The following is a 15,345-nucleotide window of genomic DNA, read 5'->3' as shown; positions in this document are numbered from 1 at the left end:
GCTTCCAAATATTTTAATTTTTAAAATAATTCTAGAATGTCAATTCCATTAATTATGTCAAAGAATAATGGATGTCTTTATTCTCTGACCAAATGAAGAACAACTTTTTTTTTTTTAATGATCATGCATGTGAATTTTAGCACTCTGAAAGAGAAAACCAGGTTTTAACGTTAATAGTTGTATGATAAAGGTTCCTTGTCAGGAAGCTTTGGTCGTTTGCCTTTGACGCTTTAGAAATTTTATGTTGATTCCTACGCTTCCCACACTGGAGGAGGTGATTTTGGGATACCACTGTCCCTGCAAGCCTTTTTTCTGACACGTCAGGAGACCCGACCTGTGGTAGAAAGGACACGAAGCTTCCAGTTACAAAACCAGGAAGAAGCTTTCTGAATGGTAATTCAAGTGAGGTCCTGCCCAGGGTGGTTTAGGAATTTTTCAGGTTTGGATACCTCTGAGAGCAAGCTGGCAAAAGATCAGCTGTGTAACTGTAGTTGATCTTGACTTAGTACCTGGGGAAGGACTAGATGCAACTAAATGGATTTTGGCAGTTTATCCCACTTAAAGAATATTTGTGCTTCCTAATTCTGCTGTCTTTGCTACCCTTTCCAGACCTTTGGAGATCTGTAGGGAAGGGGATATAGAAGGAGTCTGACTTCTTTTTTGCATAGACCACAGGAATGCAGTGTAACCAGAAGACAGACTTCCTATCTGAAAAATCCCTTACTCATGCTGTTCTCTGTCTTGGCTTGTAGACATATCAACATGCCAAGAACAGGTCATCAGTGTAGTAATCAAAGTGCTGCTGCTAATTCAATATTAGTAATGGCCCAGATTTTATGTTAAGATAATTTTTTGTTGTTGTTCTGCATCCTTGATATTGGTTACTGAAAACCAGTAAAATAGAAGAGACTTCCCTTGTTCATTAAGCTTTTGGCAGAGTCTTTTCATATTGTTACTGCTGTTAGGGATATGCTCATTTGTATTGGAATGTAGCCATTGAGAGAGATCGACAGTGTGGTGAATATACTAACGGGGTTTTCACTATCTTCAAATTCAAGTGAAGTTTTTGAAAGAGAACAAAGTTTGAAAGTTTCATATATAAAGTTCTCATTAAGTTCCAGAAGCGCTTGGAGAAAAGGTGTCATGAAAACTCCTGGGGCAGAATCAGCAGTGCTTTCCTGGTCTGCGCCCAGCTGGCTTTCACACCTGTATGTGGAACAAATCTGTTAGTGATTAGCAGCATCACTCAAGGGCAAGGCCTGAATTAAGGAGAGAGATCTGACTTAGATAACCTGAAGTGATGAAACTGCAGGAAATGCCACACCTGCCCTTCTAAGGCTGAGAGACAAGATAGACCTGTTCTGAAGGTGAGCAAAGGACCTATCTTGAAAAATAAGAAAAAGGGAGAACAACCCCACCCCACAAACCCTAACCAAAACCTAACAAAAATCAACCCCTCCTGTGTTCAAAGTGTTTCTGACTCAGTTTGAGGTGCTTTTGGGACTTCCTACAAGCACTACGTTCAAACATGTTCTAAGCTGCGCTGTGCAATGATTTGATAAGATCTGATCTTTATTAGATTAAAATGCACAATTACTCACTGGTTTTTAGACTTTTTTTTTTCCTCATAATCCAAATAAGACTATCCAATTGTTTGCTGTCCTTACAAATTTTAGGAAGCATTCTTTTGTATAATAACTGGGATCTTTTACTTCTGATTTTACATATTAGAATTCTGCACAGAATTCTTCTGAACAATCTCACATACACACGTGTACGTGCATACGCGCCCACACAAAATAAAAGTGGGGTTTTGTTCAGTTGGGAGTGTGTACTGAACTTTAATGCATATAACCCCCACTTTAGTCTTTCTAGAACTACTCATCCTTACAAATGGTTACCCAGATGACCTCTGAGTTACAGTTATGAAAATGCAGGTTTTATAGCAAGAAGTGAATAGCTGGAACTGTTATTCGTGTCATGCCTTTTCCCTCCTGCATGCTGACCCAAAAGTTATCGGATTCTTACCCACTTCTTGGACTTATTGGAAGGTAAATTCCTTGAACAGTGCAAGCAACAGGTTGTGGCTCTTTAAGGGCTAAGACATTTGGAAGGAGTTGCTTGAAAGAGGAAAGAATACATGCAAGAAGAAAGCTACCCAGGTATGAGTGAAAAAGTGAACTGAAGAGGGAGAAATAGGAATAAAAGGTGAGAAAGTTTTGGTGTCCACTGTGTTTGCTTCAGGAAACAAATTTGCAGGAAGATCCAAGGGGGATTGGCACTGAGGGAAATTTGCCCCAATCTCCCCACCCTCCCTTGGATATGTGAAAGGAAAGGAAGGAATACACAAAGGTGCATATGATTTCACAGGATGAACTTTGGGATTTTCTCGTGTAGTCCCTGTACAATACAAGTATCTGTGTGTTGCTTGATCAAAGTGATTTAAAGTTTTGCTATTTGTCTTCAAATAACTTGAGTCATATTTTGAAAATATAGTCACTTAACTATCTTTTTGTTTTCTTACTAGAGTATCTTCAACCAGTTCCAGTGTAGCAGTGAGAAGGTCCTGCCTTCTGATGCCCTGCGTACTGCCCTTGCAAAGACATTTCAGGATGAGCAACGCTTCCAGCTGGGCATCATGGACGATGCTGCTGAATGTTTTGTGAGTATAACCGAAAGCTGGCTTGACAGGCATAGACGCAAAGCCCCATGACACAATCCTTTTTGGTTTTTTTTTACCATTCCTTCCTAAATTCCAACAAACCTTGCATGTGTGGCCTGGAAAAGTCCACAGAGAGATCCTCAAGCTTGAAGTGATCCAGTGGGCAACCAGTATTTGGTTGAGTCATCACTAATGATTTTGAACTGGAAACATCAATGTTATCCATTTTTACAGTTACTTTTGCCTATGTACTGCTTGCAGTCTCAAGTGTGTCTTGGATATGAATGATTCAGGATTCTAGTTCTAAGGATCACCTCAAAAGGGTGAAAGGACATTTTGTTTGCCAGTTATTCTGAAATTGTGTTTTCAGAAACTCTAGCTAAGGGAAAGTAAAAATAAATAAACCAAATGAAACCCAACACAGTTGTTTATGTTAGTAGGTTGAGGTAAGCAATAGTAAAATGGATAATCTCTGAATATGCGTGTTGCTGTGTTTGCAGACCATCTGACATTTATTTTTTTTAGACTGGTTAGCTCACTAGCATGATTGGGAGACAGCTTTTACATCCCTAGGTTTACCCACCTGCCTTTTTTTATACTCGAACTCTTTCTTTGCATCCATTATATTAAGATTTTATTCTTAGCCACATTTCCTCCTTTCCCTTCTTCAGTCTCCTAAATTTCTTTAACTTGATTAGGAGGCGTTTTTGTCTTGCTGACCTATTGGCCTCTCTCCTTTTTGGAAATGATGGTGTCCCCTGGGTGGCCCAACTGTGTTTGTATCCTACGTAGTTGTTAACAAAGATGTTAATTCTAAACCGAAGTACAAACATACTGGATTTACTACTGAAAGGTAGAACTTCTCTCAAGTAAACCACCTATCAGAGTGGAGTCCTTTCTGTATGTTACGTCTTTCATTTCCTATACTTACCTAATTTGACACTTGCGCTGTAAGAGATCACAAAAATGGGGTAAATGCATTATGGCTATTGTAGTTCGTCTCTTAAACTAAGTGGACTGATAATGGGTTTATGATAACCTAAGGTATTCTTTATTTGTAGAATATTCATATAGCAGAATAGTATAGTTTAATGAGCCCACTTAAAATGGAAGCAGATCATACCAATAAAGCCTCAAAGTGAAATAAATTACATCAGCCTACACAGGAGCCCCTGTGAGCACAGTTACATCCAATTGTTGTACGTGGTCCAGCACTTGAACAGAATTCTGTATGTAGTAGAACATGGGAACTTTTGGTTTAGTTTCTTCCTTGAGAAAACTAATCTAAATAGCCCATCTGATGCTGCTGTGGGAGTCCCCACAAGCAGGTTTGTTAGGTTAACTGTACTGACACAAGGATAGTTAAAAGTGGTACAAGTTCTCTTTTGAGGTTAAGCTTTAAGGCAGAGATAATTTCGTAGCTTTTCACTTAGTTAACCTTTTCAGCCCTAAAGGCAGAGATTTAATTTAAATGGCAGAAGAGCTTAGATTCTAAAGTACAAGGGAAATAATACAGGGTCAGATCTGGTTTTGCATAATAATTAATCTTGACCTGCTTGTTGCGGGCCTGTAAACAATCCAGGCAGCTCCTCGAGGCAACGGCAGTGTGCTGCTGGAAGAGGGGTCAGACTTCTGGCACCCACAGATTAATGTTGGCAACACTGGGAGGAAAGGAGGTCTTAGGACAGGAACTCCTGGGAAATTGAAAGCAGATGGGGTTGTCTGAAATAATATCTAGAAGACGATCGGTGCTTTTGTTACATGCAGAATTTAATCTCCCTCTTCACTTATTGGTTCTCCCTCTTTTTGATAGAACATATATTATTTGCCATATTTCAAAGCCTTCATGGAATATATAAATTGATTAGGTTACTTTGTGTTGATAAGAAAAAGTTAGCGGCAACCCAGTGATTTTAAAACTGCAGAGCTGCTCTGCCTGTTACATTTGGTCAAATCCACTGATGCTTGAGAACTGAACGGAAGAATCAGTGACAGAATCTTCAGCTGTGCTATTAAATAAAAGAAATAGTTACTTGATACAGCATTTCAAATCAGAAGTGGTAGCCATTTTCTTTTATATCAAAGAAAGAAATGCCAACTTCTTTGTTTTCTAAGCAGCTTTCAGAAATTTTCAGGAGCATTCTGTCTCTGTAAATAACGCTTATAATATTATTGCATATGACATGCTTTTGTGATTTATATTTTAACTTCTGTTAACATTTGAAATGATCTAATGCTTTTTTTTTTCTTTTTCTTCTCTTTTTGACTAGGAAAACCTGCTAATGCGAATTCACTTCCACATTGCAGATGAGACAAAGGAAGATATTTGCACTGCACCACATTGTGTTTCCCATCAGAAGTTTGCGATGACCTTGTTTGAACAGGTGAGGTAATGATACATGCTTTATACCAATCACCAGTTCTCAAGTTTCAAGTTTTCATTCCCAAGGCATGCATTGTTGTGGTTAAAAAAAAGATACAAGCAGAAGTGTTGCTGTGGAAATACTGTTTAATCTTGTCAGTGTATTACGTTTTTTTTCTCTTCAGTGTGTTTGTACCAGCTGTGGTGCCACCTCTGACCCGTTACCTTTCATCCAGATGGTACATTATATTTCCACAACCTCACTCTGGTGAGTTGAGACTTTTACAGGGAAGAGAACTTCTCTTTTTATTATTTTTGTTTTTTAATATACTGGTATTGCAGTTTGATCTTCACATTCACAAGATTAAATGTCCAGAACATGGTTCGTTCAAAGTTGGTGGAGCTTTGATAACTATGATAAAGAACAGGAGGATTTAGTGGAGCAGAAGAGAACCAGTTTAGGCATGGATCAGTGCATCTACTTTGTTAATGATTCTGTATCTGACAACTGTAGTGGCAAGGACTCGTGTATGTTTTGAAAGGCCTTAATATGTGAGCAGGTTAGTTAAGAGGCAAGATGAGAAAAATAAAAAATAATGTATGCTTTGAAAGGACCTTTGGACATCTATTCCATCGTCCTGTGCAAAGCAGGGCTTACTTCAAAGCTAGATCAGGCTGCTTGGGGTTTTGTGCAGCTGAGTTTTGAAAACATTTAAGGACAGAAATTCCATGACTTCCCTGGGCTGCCTGATCCAGTGCTTAACGACTCGTTGTGAAATATTTTTTTCCCTTACATCCAGTCAGAATTTCCCATTCTGCGTCTTTTGCCTCTTGTCCTTTCTCTGTTGACCTCTGCAAAGTGTCTGGCTTATGTTTGGCTTGTCTGCCTGCTTTCTGCAATGTTGCTCCTCAGCCATTCGGTGCTCAGCCAGTACTGCTGCACCAAGTGTACTCTGGCCGAGGTGAAAGACGTTGTATTTTCCTTTACTGAATTTCATGAGGTTCCTGTCAGCTCATTCCTCCAACATGCGAAGATCCTCCTGGGTGGTAGCACTCTCTTTCTGTATGTTGACTGCGTCATCCAGTTTGCTGTCATTAGTAAACTTGATAAGTGTGTATTTTGATTCATCATCCAAGTTGGTAATGAAAATGTAAAATAGCATCAGCCCCATTATTAAGCCTGGAGGAACACAACTCTTAACTGACTGCTTGCTATGTTTTGTTCCTCTGGGCCTAAAGGTCCAGCTAGGTTTTTGTCCACATTGTATTCTACTTGTGCAGTCCACACCTCCCAGTTTGGCTACAAGAACACTGTAGATGACTTGGAAACCCTGTTAGAAACCACATGATACTAACTGCTCCCACCTCTTCAACAGAACCCATAATTTTATGGTAGGAGATAACCAAATAGGTCAGGTATAGTTTGCCACAAACTGGCTGCTATCTGACTCACCTTCTTGCCCTTCCTATGTCTGGAGATAATTTCCACGGGGTTTTGGTTTGTCATTGTGTAGTTCCTCAAATCTTCTTTCTAGGATAGATGTTTAGCTCTTGCTTTTTCTAGTTAGTGGGGAACTCTGCTGTTCACCCTGATGTTTCATTAAATGAGGCAGTACTCAGAGCCATCGCTCTAGCCCTGTAGTAGGTCATTTGAATGAACGCTGCAGAAATTTTCTCTTTCTCTAGTAGGTGGCTGCTCAGTTAAAAGCTGCTTAAATCCGATCAAGGCAGCAGTCTGTTAATTCACTTCTGTCTTGAAATTTTGATTGGGATGAAAACTTCTTTGTTTCTTGTCCTGCGCATGAGGTAGATATTTACAGAGCCTGAAAAAAATGTCTTGAAAACTGTGAGTTGGTCTTCTCATGCAGATCTCTGTTAAAGGTACCCTTTACTGGTATATCAGGAGTATTGTAAAGCATTCCCCCTTATGGCTGCTACCTGCTGTTCCATCAAGCTGTGCATCAGAATATTATTTATTAGAAAAACAGGAAAATAATTATGTAAATTATATTTAATATCTTATTTGAAATATCTCAATAAATCTTAAGTCATGCATTATTTTAAAAACACCAGTAGAGTGATATATTTATAAACCTCTTAAATAATTTTAAGCTTGAACATGCTTTGAGCACTAGTATTCTTGTGTACTCAGTGTCGTCTTTCTTCCAACTTGAACAGTGAAATCAATTGGGTGCTGTGCTATTTATTTGTCTATAGTTTAACTATTTAGGATGTGCTCCTTTACTAGGTTTGTTACTGAAGGAAGGCATTTTGAAGCAAATATTTCGTCTTGAAATCAAATGCTAAAGCTTGCTGTTAAGATGTAAATTTTAAGCCGAACTATAAAGCTGTTTCTGTTTTATTTGTTTTCTTTATGGAGTATTATCATGGAAGGTGTAGTAACTCACACTTGATTGTGTGGTTTTTCTGTACTACAGCATCAAATATAAAAAGAGTTGTGTATTTTAAGGTTCTTAACTTTTCATAAAATTTAAGTGAAACATATATTTACTTAATGTGGGTTTCTGTTTTTATTTTTTTTTATTGAACTTTTGTTTTCCACACTTTCTCTATACTGAAGCAATCAAGCTATTTGTATGCTGGAGAGACGAGAGAAACCAACCCCAGATATGTTTGGAGAGCTACTACAGAATGCCAGCACTATGGGAGACCTGCGAAACTGCCCAGTTAGTATCCTTAGCTTTCCTTTTTGGGGGGGTACAGTCAGGACAGAAAAGGTTTAATAGACTACACTGATGTCTACCTTTAAATCATGAGCATTTTCAAGGTTTAGCTCATCATAATGATAAAAAGGATAGGTTCTTTGAATTTGAATTTGGTACCTCTCAGTTTTTCCATGATGGAAGGAAAAAATACTAGTGTCGTGTGCTGCTTTGACTAGAGACACGTAGTGAGAATAGGAATAGACATAGTGTTTAGGTGGAGACTGAAAATTAATGTTTCAGAGTTAGAAATCACAAAAAAAAGGTGGTGAGGGCAAATAAATAGGAAGTGATTACGTTGCTCCCAGGGAATGGCCAAACAGTCCATTCCTGTTCAAGTCTGTGTTGCTGCTACAAGTACCTCTTCTACATTTGCTGTTCAACTTCGCTGTGAGTTGGTGAGGCCTCTGGCACCAGCGTTACATGAAGCCGCAATCATGCGCTTTCATCCTATGAAGAAAGGTTCTGGGATCTTACCTAAAGAAATGGAAATTACAAAGAATCTGTGGGCTGTATATGTTTATAGGAGATTTCTGTATGTTGACAGTGGTTTCGCTTAGCTAGGCTTTTATAGAACAGTGTTCCCACAGTTCATCCAGGTTCTCTGGTGATTATTTCTGTTGAGGGTAGTATGCTTCACCTGTAATAATAGCGTGAGAAAAGAATTACTCATTTATTGTAAAATCTTTTCAACAGTACCATGCTGTAGCACAGATAGCAGAACTTCTGTAGCAGTCACTGTAATCATGTGTACAAGATTGATTGTTTTGCCTAGATAAACTTCCATTCAACTTCATCACTACCTTTCAGTTGGAATAAATTGAACTGTTGAAAAACTGCTGTACCTGCGTCATACAGCCAAAACACTGGTCAGAGGGAAGGAGGAAAGGACCACTGCATCCCACTGCCAGAGAACAGCCTGACAGTGAAGGGCTTAGAGGCTACATAGTATATTTGCAAGAGCTGTGCCAAAGGCAAGATTAATCACAGAAAATTTGAGGGAGTATTGGCTTGTTTTCCTGACTGAGGTTTGCTGTTCGGAGTGTGGGAGATGTTGCCCAGAAAGAGTAGGCCATAGTTGCTATGAGTGATGAGTAGTGTTTAACCACTTAAAACCAATTATGGCATATGTCCAGTTGATAGTCGCATGTTCCTATACTTAAAAATGTTCTGTTCTGCTATACAGTAAAGGTCTCACAAAATTCAACTGAATTAAGTGCATGTTTTATTTGGGTTAAAAAAATATCATGTAGATATGAAGTAATTTATTTTTTTAATCATAAGGGCTTGCTTTCCAAAGCAAGAGTTTGATGTCTTGTTCTGCCTTTTAATTTGAGTGTGTCCAGATCCAGGGCTTTAGATAGGTATACAAGAAGACTTATCATCAGACTTTTTTACATATTGATTAATAGGTAGGCCAGGAAGCAGCTGTATAGTTGCCGCTTCCTTTAATGCTACTGTTAGACGTCTCACCCGTCCTCAGTGAAGCAATACATGCTCTAACAGGAATGGTTGGTGTGCTTGTTCCCTAGGGAAGTGTAAGTATTCCTGGTTTACCTCCTGCACTTTCTGCAGCTTATAACTCTGAAACATTCACTGTTAGTCTCCATTGAAACTTTTTTTTAAATACAGGCAAACAGTGGCTCACTTACCTGAGTAAAAGGAATGAAGGTATTGTATTGTTGTTTAACAGATTCATATGAGTCTAGCTATTTCACAACCAAAGCATGGGAAATGTAATAGAAAGACATACTTTGTCAAAGTGTACTGCAATTTAACTGTGAAATAATTGGTTGGATAAAATTGCTTGTAAGTACTTGCCGTCCCTTTCTTTTTATGTTTGGGAAAATTTTCTATTGAGGTTTAGCCAAGGGTGGCCTAAAAGTCATGCAGGGGAAGCTTTTTATCAGGTTGCCATATTCCTCTTGTCTTGCAGAAAATGCTGATGTTAGTTAGCAGAAGCAAGGAAGACAATTTGAGAGTAAAATGTATTTGTTGTGAGATAATCCACACAAATGCTTCTACTTTGATTATTACAAATCTTAATATTAAAACCTCATATCTACATTTAAACATCACAGTCCTCTACCTTTAAAAAAAATGTGTCTTCGTCACTTTGTTGTTAAGCTCATTCCTTTCCTTTTTTTTAATTTTTCATTTTTCTCTCTCATGGATAATGGGGACTGAAGTTCTAGTTAATTTTCTAGATTGCTGTAGGGAAGAAATGCTTTATGATCTCTTCCCTGGTTGTAATGTCAGGAGTGATTATATCCAGTTGTGAAACTGGCCTCTGTAGAGTTGAGAAACTGTTCTCAGTATGAAAACAATTTCTTCTGGAATCTTGCAGGGGTACCTTTGTGACCTGCTACAGGGGGGGAGTGAGTATTGCAAAGGGCCTTTGTCATAGTTGTCCCCGCAAAAAATAATGCACTGTTTGCTAAAATTACAGTGATAATCTCTTAATTCAGAACTTCTTTTGTGATGCTTTAAGGATGCTCACAATTCCAATAGGTGATGGATTGGAAAGACCACCACTGAGAAATGTCGTAGCTTCTCAAGCAAGCTGATCTCTGAGACGTACTCTGGCTGGAGAGTGAGGGGAGACTGGCCAGTTACTATGCACTGGTAGTTAATTTAAAAACTAAAAAACTGGAGGCATAAGGGAGACAGGAAGTAAGAAGTGAAGAACTGCTGTGGGTTAGCGAAGCACTTCTTGTTCTCCCGATCTTCCATCTGCTGCTCTCATACATATATGAATAGTGACCTAACTATCCTGTCTAAGATTAAATGCTTGAGGTACCATGTAGAACACCCACCCAATTTTAACAGCAAGGCAGAACCTTGAAGATTTTTCTGACACCATCATATAAATCATCAGTCTCTGTAAATAACATTTTTTTTAAACAGAGGTTCTGATCAAAACAAAGTGGGCTTTCCTTGCAATTCCTAAGAACGTTTTTGGGATCTTTCATGTATGCTTGAGTATTCCTTTTTTGAATAAACCTCCTTTTGCACTATACCTTCTAGTTATTATCAGTAGTATGAGGAAGAATCAGCAGCGTTCACTTTAAAGCTTGCAAATACTAGATAGTCTTGCTAATGCTCCTTGTCTGTGACATAAGAAGCTCATATCTTGACGCCAAGCATATTTCTGCTGTGTTTCGTGCTGCCTCTTTGGCAGCTGTGCTTTTGAAACTTGTACTTGTTAGTGCCTTTCCCTAACGTTATAATAAGAGAAGGATTATATTGAATGTTTTGTTTGATTTAAATCCTCAGAGTAACTGTGGGGAAAAGATCCGTATTCGTCGTGTGCTGATGAACTCTCCGCAGATCATCACCATTGGCTTGGTTTGGGACTCGGACCACTCTGATCTGGCTGAGGATGTGATTCACAGCCTGGGCACTTGCCTTAAACTGGGAGATGTGAGTTTTTTGTATTTTTGGCACTACCACAAACACAACCTTTCTCATGGTAGTCTATAGCAGTGGATTGAGAAAAATGAAAAGTCGCCACCTTTACCTTTTCGGTGTCCATAAATAGAGGAATAGGGGGCAGATCCAAGGATCTGAGCTGTTTCTGGATGCCTCACAAAACCTGCGAAAGTACTAGTGTATTTGCATATTATTTAATTTCTGAAATGACTGAAAATTAAGAATGACTCCCGAAAACAAATCTTGTTTGAATCAACAAATATTTACAAGTACAAGGAAATTCTGGATTGGCATCTTTGCTATTTCTATGAAAATACATATGTACTTTTTCATTTTGAAGAACAGAAGTTCATTTCTATTTATTTTGAAGACAAAATGTAGTTCGGGATTGTAGGTTTTTTTAAATGTCTTTAAATCTTTTCATTGAAGTGTGTGCTCATAACACTTAAGAGTTATTTATAGCTGAGCGGTCTCTGAGAGATGGTGACTGGCACTGTGTGATTGAGTGACAGATTAAATTAAGCAGTGTTTGGAATCTGGAGGTTTGTCTCCTAGAGGATTTACTTGTTCTACATTAACTGATGCTTTAGAGCTGCATTATTGGTATACCAAATTGTAACTGTGTCTTATTGTAGTGCTGAGGTATTACTTTAAAATAATTTAAATAATATATATGTAGTTTTTTAAAAATGCATTGGCCGGTATATAGTGTATCAAAATTAGTGCGAGTTAATGGAAGTATGGTTATGAAACAGCCTGTTTTTTTTCACAGTAGAACAGTAATACACTAAAATATGAATCCTGTGCATTTTTAAATAAGACATGGTCAAATAGTCACAAACCCTTTTTTTTTTTTTCTGCATGCCAAGTTCTTTTGACCTACTAATGTCTTCAGTTTATCTTTTATATGGTGGTGTCATAAATTTGTCTCTGTTCAAGTCAGAATAAATGCCAGCTGTTCACTGTCAGAACTGCTTTGTTTCTACAAAGCAGAGAAAAATGAATGTTTTAAACAGTATTTGAGATAATCGGCAAGCATGACACAGAGAACACAAATTTTCATAATAAAAGTACAATTTCAAATTTTGAAAAGGTATTATATTGTTGTTGTAAATGACTTTCTTAAAGTACAGCCATACTCTCCAAGACTGACTTGACACTTGTGCATGTGGTGAGTTGCTGGGAGTCTGTTCCTGGTCTGTGTCACTGGGTTTGATTAATTTATTAATTACTTACGTATTTATTGCCTTGTTTTCTCTATCTCAAAGTAAAAATCTGACACCTCTCTTGTAGTACTTTGAGGTCTTCAAACACAAAGCAGTATGTAAAATTCTGAGCGTTTTGTTATTTATTTCTTCTTTCATTTTTCTTACCTCTCTTTCTGTAGCTTTTCTTCAGAGTAACTGATGACAGAGCAAAGCACTCAGAGCTGTATTTGGTGGGAATGATCTGTTACTATGGAAAACACTATTCTACCTTCTTCTTCCAAACTAAAATTCGCAAGTGGATGTACTTCGATGATGCTCATGTCAAAGAGGTGAGAAAACAACATTTAGGAAAAAAGAAACCAAACCTGTTATTAGCTACTTGTGTGTAGATCCATACTATTCTCTACAGACTTTGATAAATTTTGGCTATTTTTCCACTCAAGTTCCGTAACTCTGTTGCTCCTTTTTCTGAACGAAGTATAGCACTCTCAAACAAGCAAGCTAGAAATCTCAGGAGCCCTATTCTTAGTTCTGTTCTGTTGGCTGCCAGTCTTGCTTCTATGCTGCTGTTTGAACACTTAGAGTTTGCTTGTGCGCACAGCTAACATACCTCTCTTTCACTTGCTGGCAAGCGGTATAGCTAATTAGTGCTTGCTTTTTAGGTTCTTTGTTGAAGTATCTAGATGCCAGTCTTCATTAGTGGTTGCTGCCAACAACCACTTTTTTCTGCTGCTTCCGTTCGTGGTTGTTTTTTGGTTTTGTTTTTGCGTTTGTTTTTTTTTACCCCTTTTCCCCAAGCATGAGGTTCTTAACGTTAAAGATACCAGTGCTGGAATCCTGGCACACCATTATTACATCCCATTAGTTTGTTTGGCATTACTTCACACCACTCTCCTGTTAGGCCTTTTGGTCATGGGAGCACAAAGATGAGAGAAAAATTTTCTTCTGTACTCATGTCAAACACAGTCTCAAAGGGAAAACTCTAATTCTTGTGTTTGTTCATAGTCATATTTCTCTGCAGCAAAAATTTGCCAAGGATGGGAACAGCAGTGTTTTCGTAGAATACTCGTGTATGGAGCAAATTTGTTGGATTACATGTTTGGTGTATTAGGTGAAACTGGTATTAGTACATGGGGAAGATTTCTGAGATTAATATAGCTAAATGAATTAACTGCCTGGCCTATCAAAATGCTTGCAGAGGTTCTGTAACAGCAGAAATAGTCACACAAAAATGGTTAGCTTTGACTTGAATTTGCTGTCATGTTGTTGATGTCTTTTACTGTTTGTTTTGTCTATGCTGATTAATGGATTAAACATTTCTGTACCAAATTCTTTGGGTTTATGACTGATACAAAAGTAGAACATTTCAGATGATGGAAAGCTTTTTGTGGGGAAAAAAATCTGAAAGGGAAGGATTATTTTTGCAGCTGTAGCATTTTATTAGGAATTGTAATTTGTCTAGTCATAAGATGGTGAATACCTTGATTTTAGTAGCATTGGTTCCAGGGTGTTCAAGAGCGTGTGCCTGACCAGCTGGTGGCACAGATGGTACCTTTTTTCTCAAATAAGGTGACTCTCAGGAGGAGGAATGGAAATGCCCATTTTAAGACACAGTTCACTTTCAGTTACATGTTAGATTTTGTATCCCTTTTTAATATGTCTTCCAACATGTGACCAGCACTCAGACCTTCCTTGGTGAGTCCCTTTCAATGCTGGATATAGGAGTTAAAGAATGTCGGTAGAAAATCAAACTCTGAAAGAAGTACAAGGAAAAAAGAGAGCTTCTTATAGAAAATGATGGCAGCAAACATTTCTTGTGCTTTTTTTTTTTTTTGTTGTTGTTATTAATTCAGATTGGTCCAAAATGGAAAGATGTTGTGACAAAGTGCATTAAGGGCCATTATCAGCCTTTGCTGCTGCTGTACGCAGATCCAAGAGGAACTCCAGTGTCAGCGCAAGACTTGCCCCCTCAAGTGAATTTACAGCAATATAGCAGGACTTGCTATGATAGTGAAGACTCTGGTAAGCAGGCTGGACTATGTACCTTCAAACTTTCTCCTGTAATGCTGCTTGTGAAAAGTTTTCCTTCTGTTCTGAATGCTGTTTTGTTAGCAGGCATCCTTGTTGCTTGTCAAAGCTGATGTAGAATTCTGACAAGGACTTTCAGGGTTTCATCTTTGAACCTCTCTGTCAGTCCAAGATTCTTTTGATTGTTTCCAAAAAGGTTTAAAGAAAGAAACTGGGGTAGGGGAGAGAAGAGTGGGAGATCTGTTGTGGCATGGACATGGGGAGGAACAATAACTGCTGGTTTCAGTGTCTGAGTTCATAAGTCCATCAGCCATTTCAACAGGAAGAGAACAAGAGCAGAGATGCACGAACACATAAAAATTAAAGGAAGCTGCAGAATTAAACTCAGGAGGGAAGTTAGGGAAAGGAAACATTAAGGAAATGTCATAAATGAGTCCTAACTCCGTTAGGATGGTGAAGGGATGTGGGGGAAGGGGAAGAAATACCAATTTATTAAAAATAAAAAAGAGAGTGACAGAATCAGTGCAGCTTATCTTCAGCCTTTGGCTTGTCTTTTACTCAAATAAAGCAGTGCAAGAGATATGAATTGATATGTGAGAGACTGAAGGGGAAGGGATTGGTACAGGCTTATGCCCATGGATATGATAAATTTTCATGGTCCATTTTGCATCAAAAATTACCTACAGCTATAGATATGCGGCACTTAAGATCTTAGAGGCTTTCAACACAGTGCTACTTCCTGAATTCTTTCTATTAATGGTAGTCCATTGAATCAGAAAGGTATGTCCGGATAAGGTGCTTCAGAGGTTAGAACTTGGTCTGCCCAAGGTATCAGTAGTGGTCTGAACAGGCTGTCGGTTTACTGAAGGTCTGGAGAATTTCAGACATTTAGTCACACCATTGGGGCTTGAGGCCTCATTGAAAGAGGAA

General features: G+C 38.3%; 1 protein-coding gene across 12 annotated transcripts in view; it reads left to right on the top strand.

Moving 5' to 3' along the window:
* Positions 1-15,345, top strand: part of USP54 (ubiquitin specific peptidase 54) — a 102,472-nt gene that overhangs the window by 59,182 nt on the left and 27,945 nt on the right. For all 12 annotated transcript variants that reach the window (XR_010473631.1, XM_065068469.1, XM_065068471.1 and 9 more), the window contains 7 exons: positions 2,528-2,662; positions 4,933-5,046; positions 5,210-5,292; positions 7,606-7,711; positions 11,024-11,170; positions 12,567-12,716; positions 14,241-14,409. Coding sequence is in view for 11 of the 12 variants with exons in the window: in XM_065068469.1 (XP_064924541.1) it covers positions 2,528-2,662; positions 4,933-5,046; positions 5,210-5,292; positions 7,606-7,711; positions 11,024-11,170; positions 12,567-12,716; positions 14,241-14,409 (904 nt within the window). In the remaining variant the exon portion in view is untranslated. The remainder of the gene's footprint in view (positions 1-2,527; positions 2,663-4,932; positions 5,047-5,209; positions 5,293-7,605; positions 7,712-11,023; positions 11,171-12,566; positions 12,717-14,240; positions 14,410-15,345) is intronic.

Source organism: Columba livia, chromosome 6, assembly GCF_036013475.1.
Source record: "Columba livia isolate bColLiv1 breed racing homer chromosome 6, bColLiv1.pat.W.v2, whole genome shotgun sequence".
Taxonomy (NCBI): domain Eukaryota; kingdom Metazoa; phylum Chordata; class Aves; order Columbiformes; family Columbidae; genus Columba; species Columba livia.
Note: the sequence above shows the minus strand (reverse complement) of the source record. Positions and strands in the feature narration are given on the sequence as shown.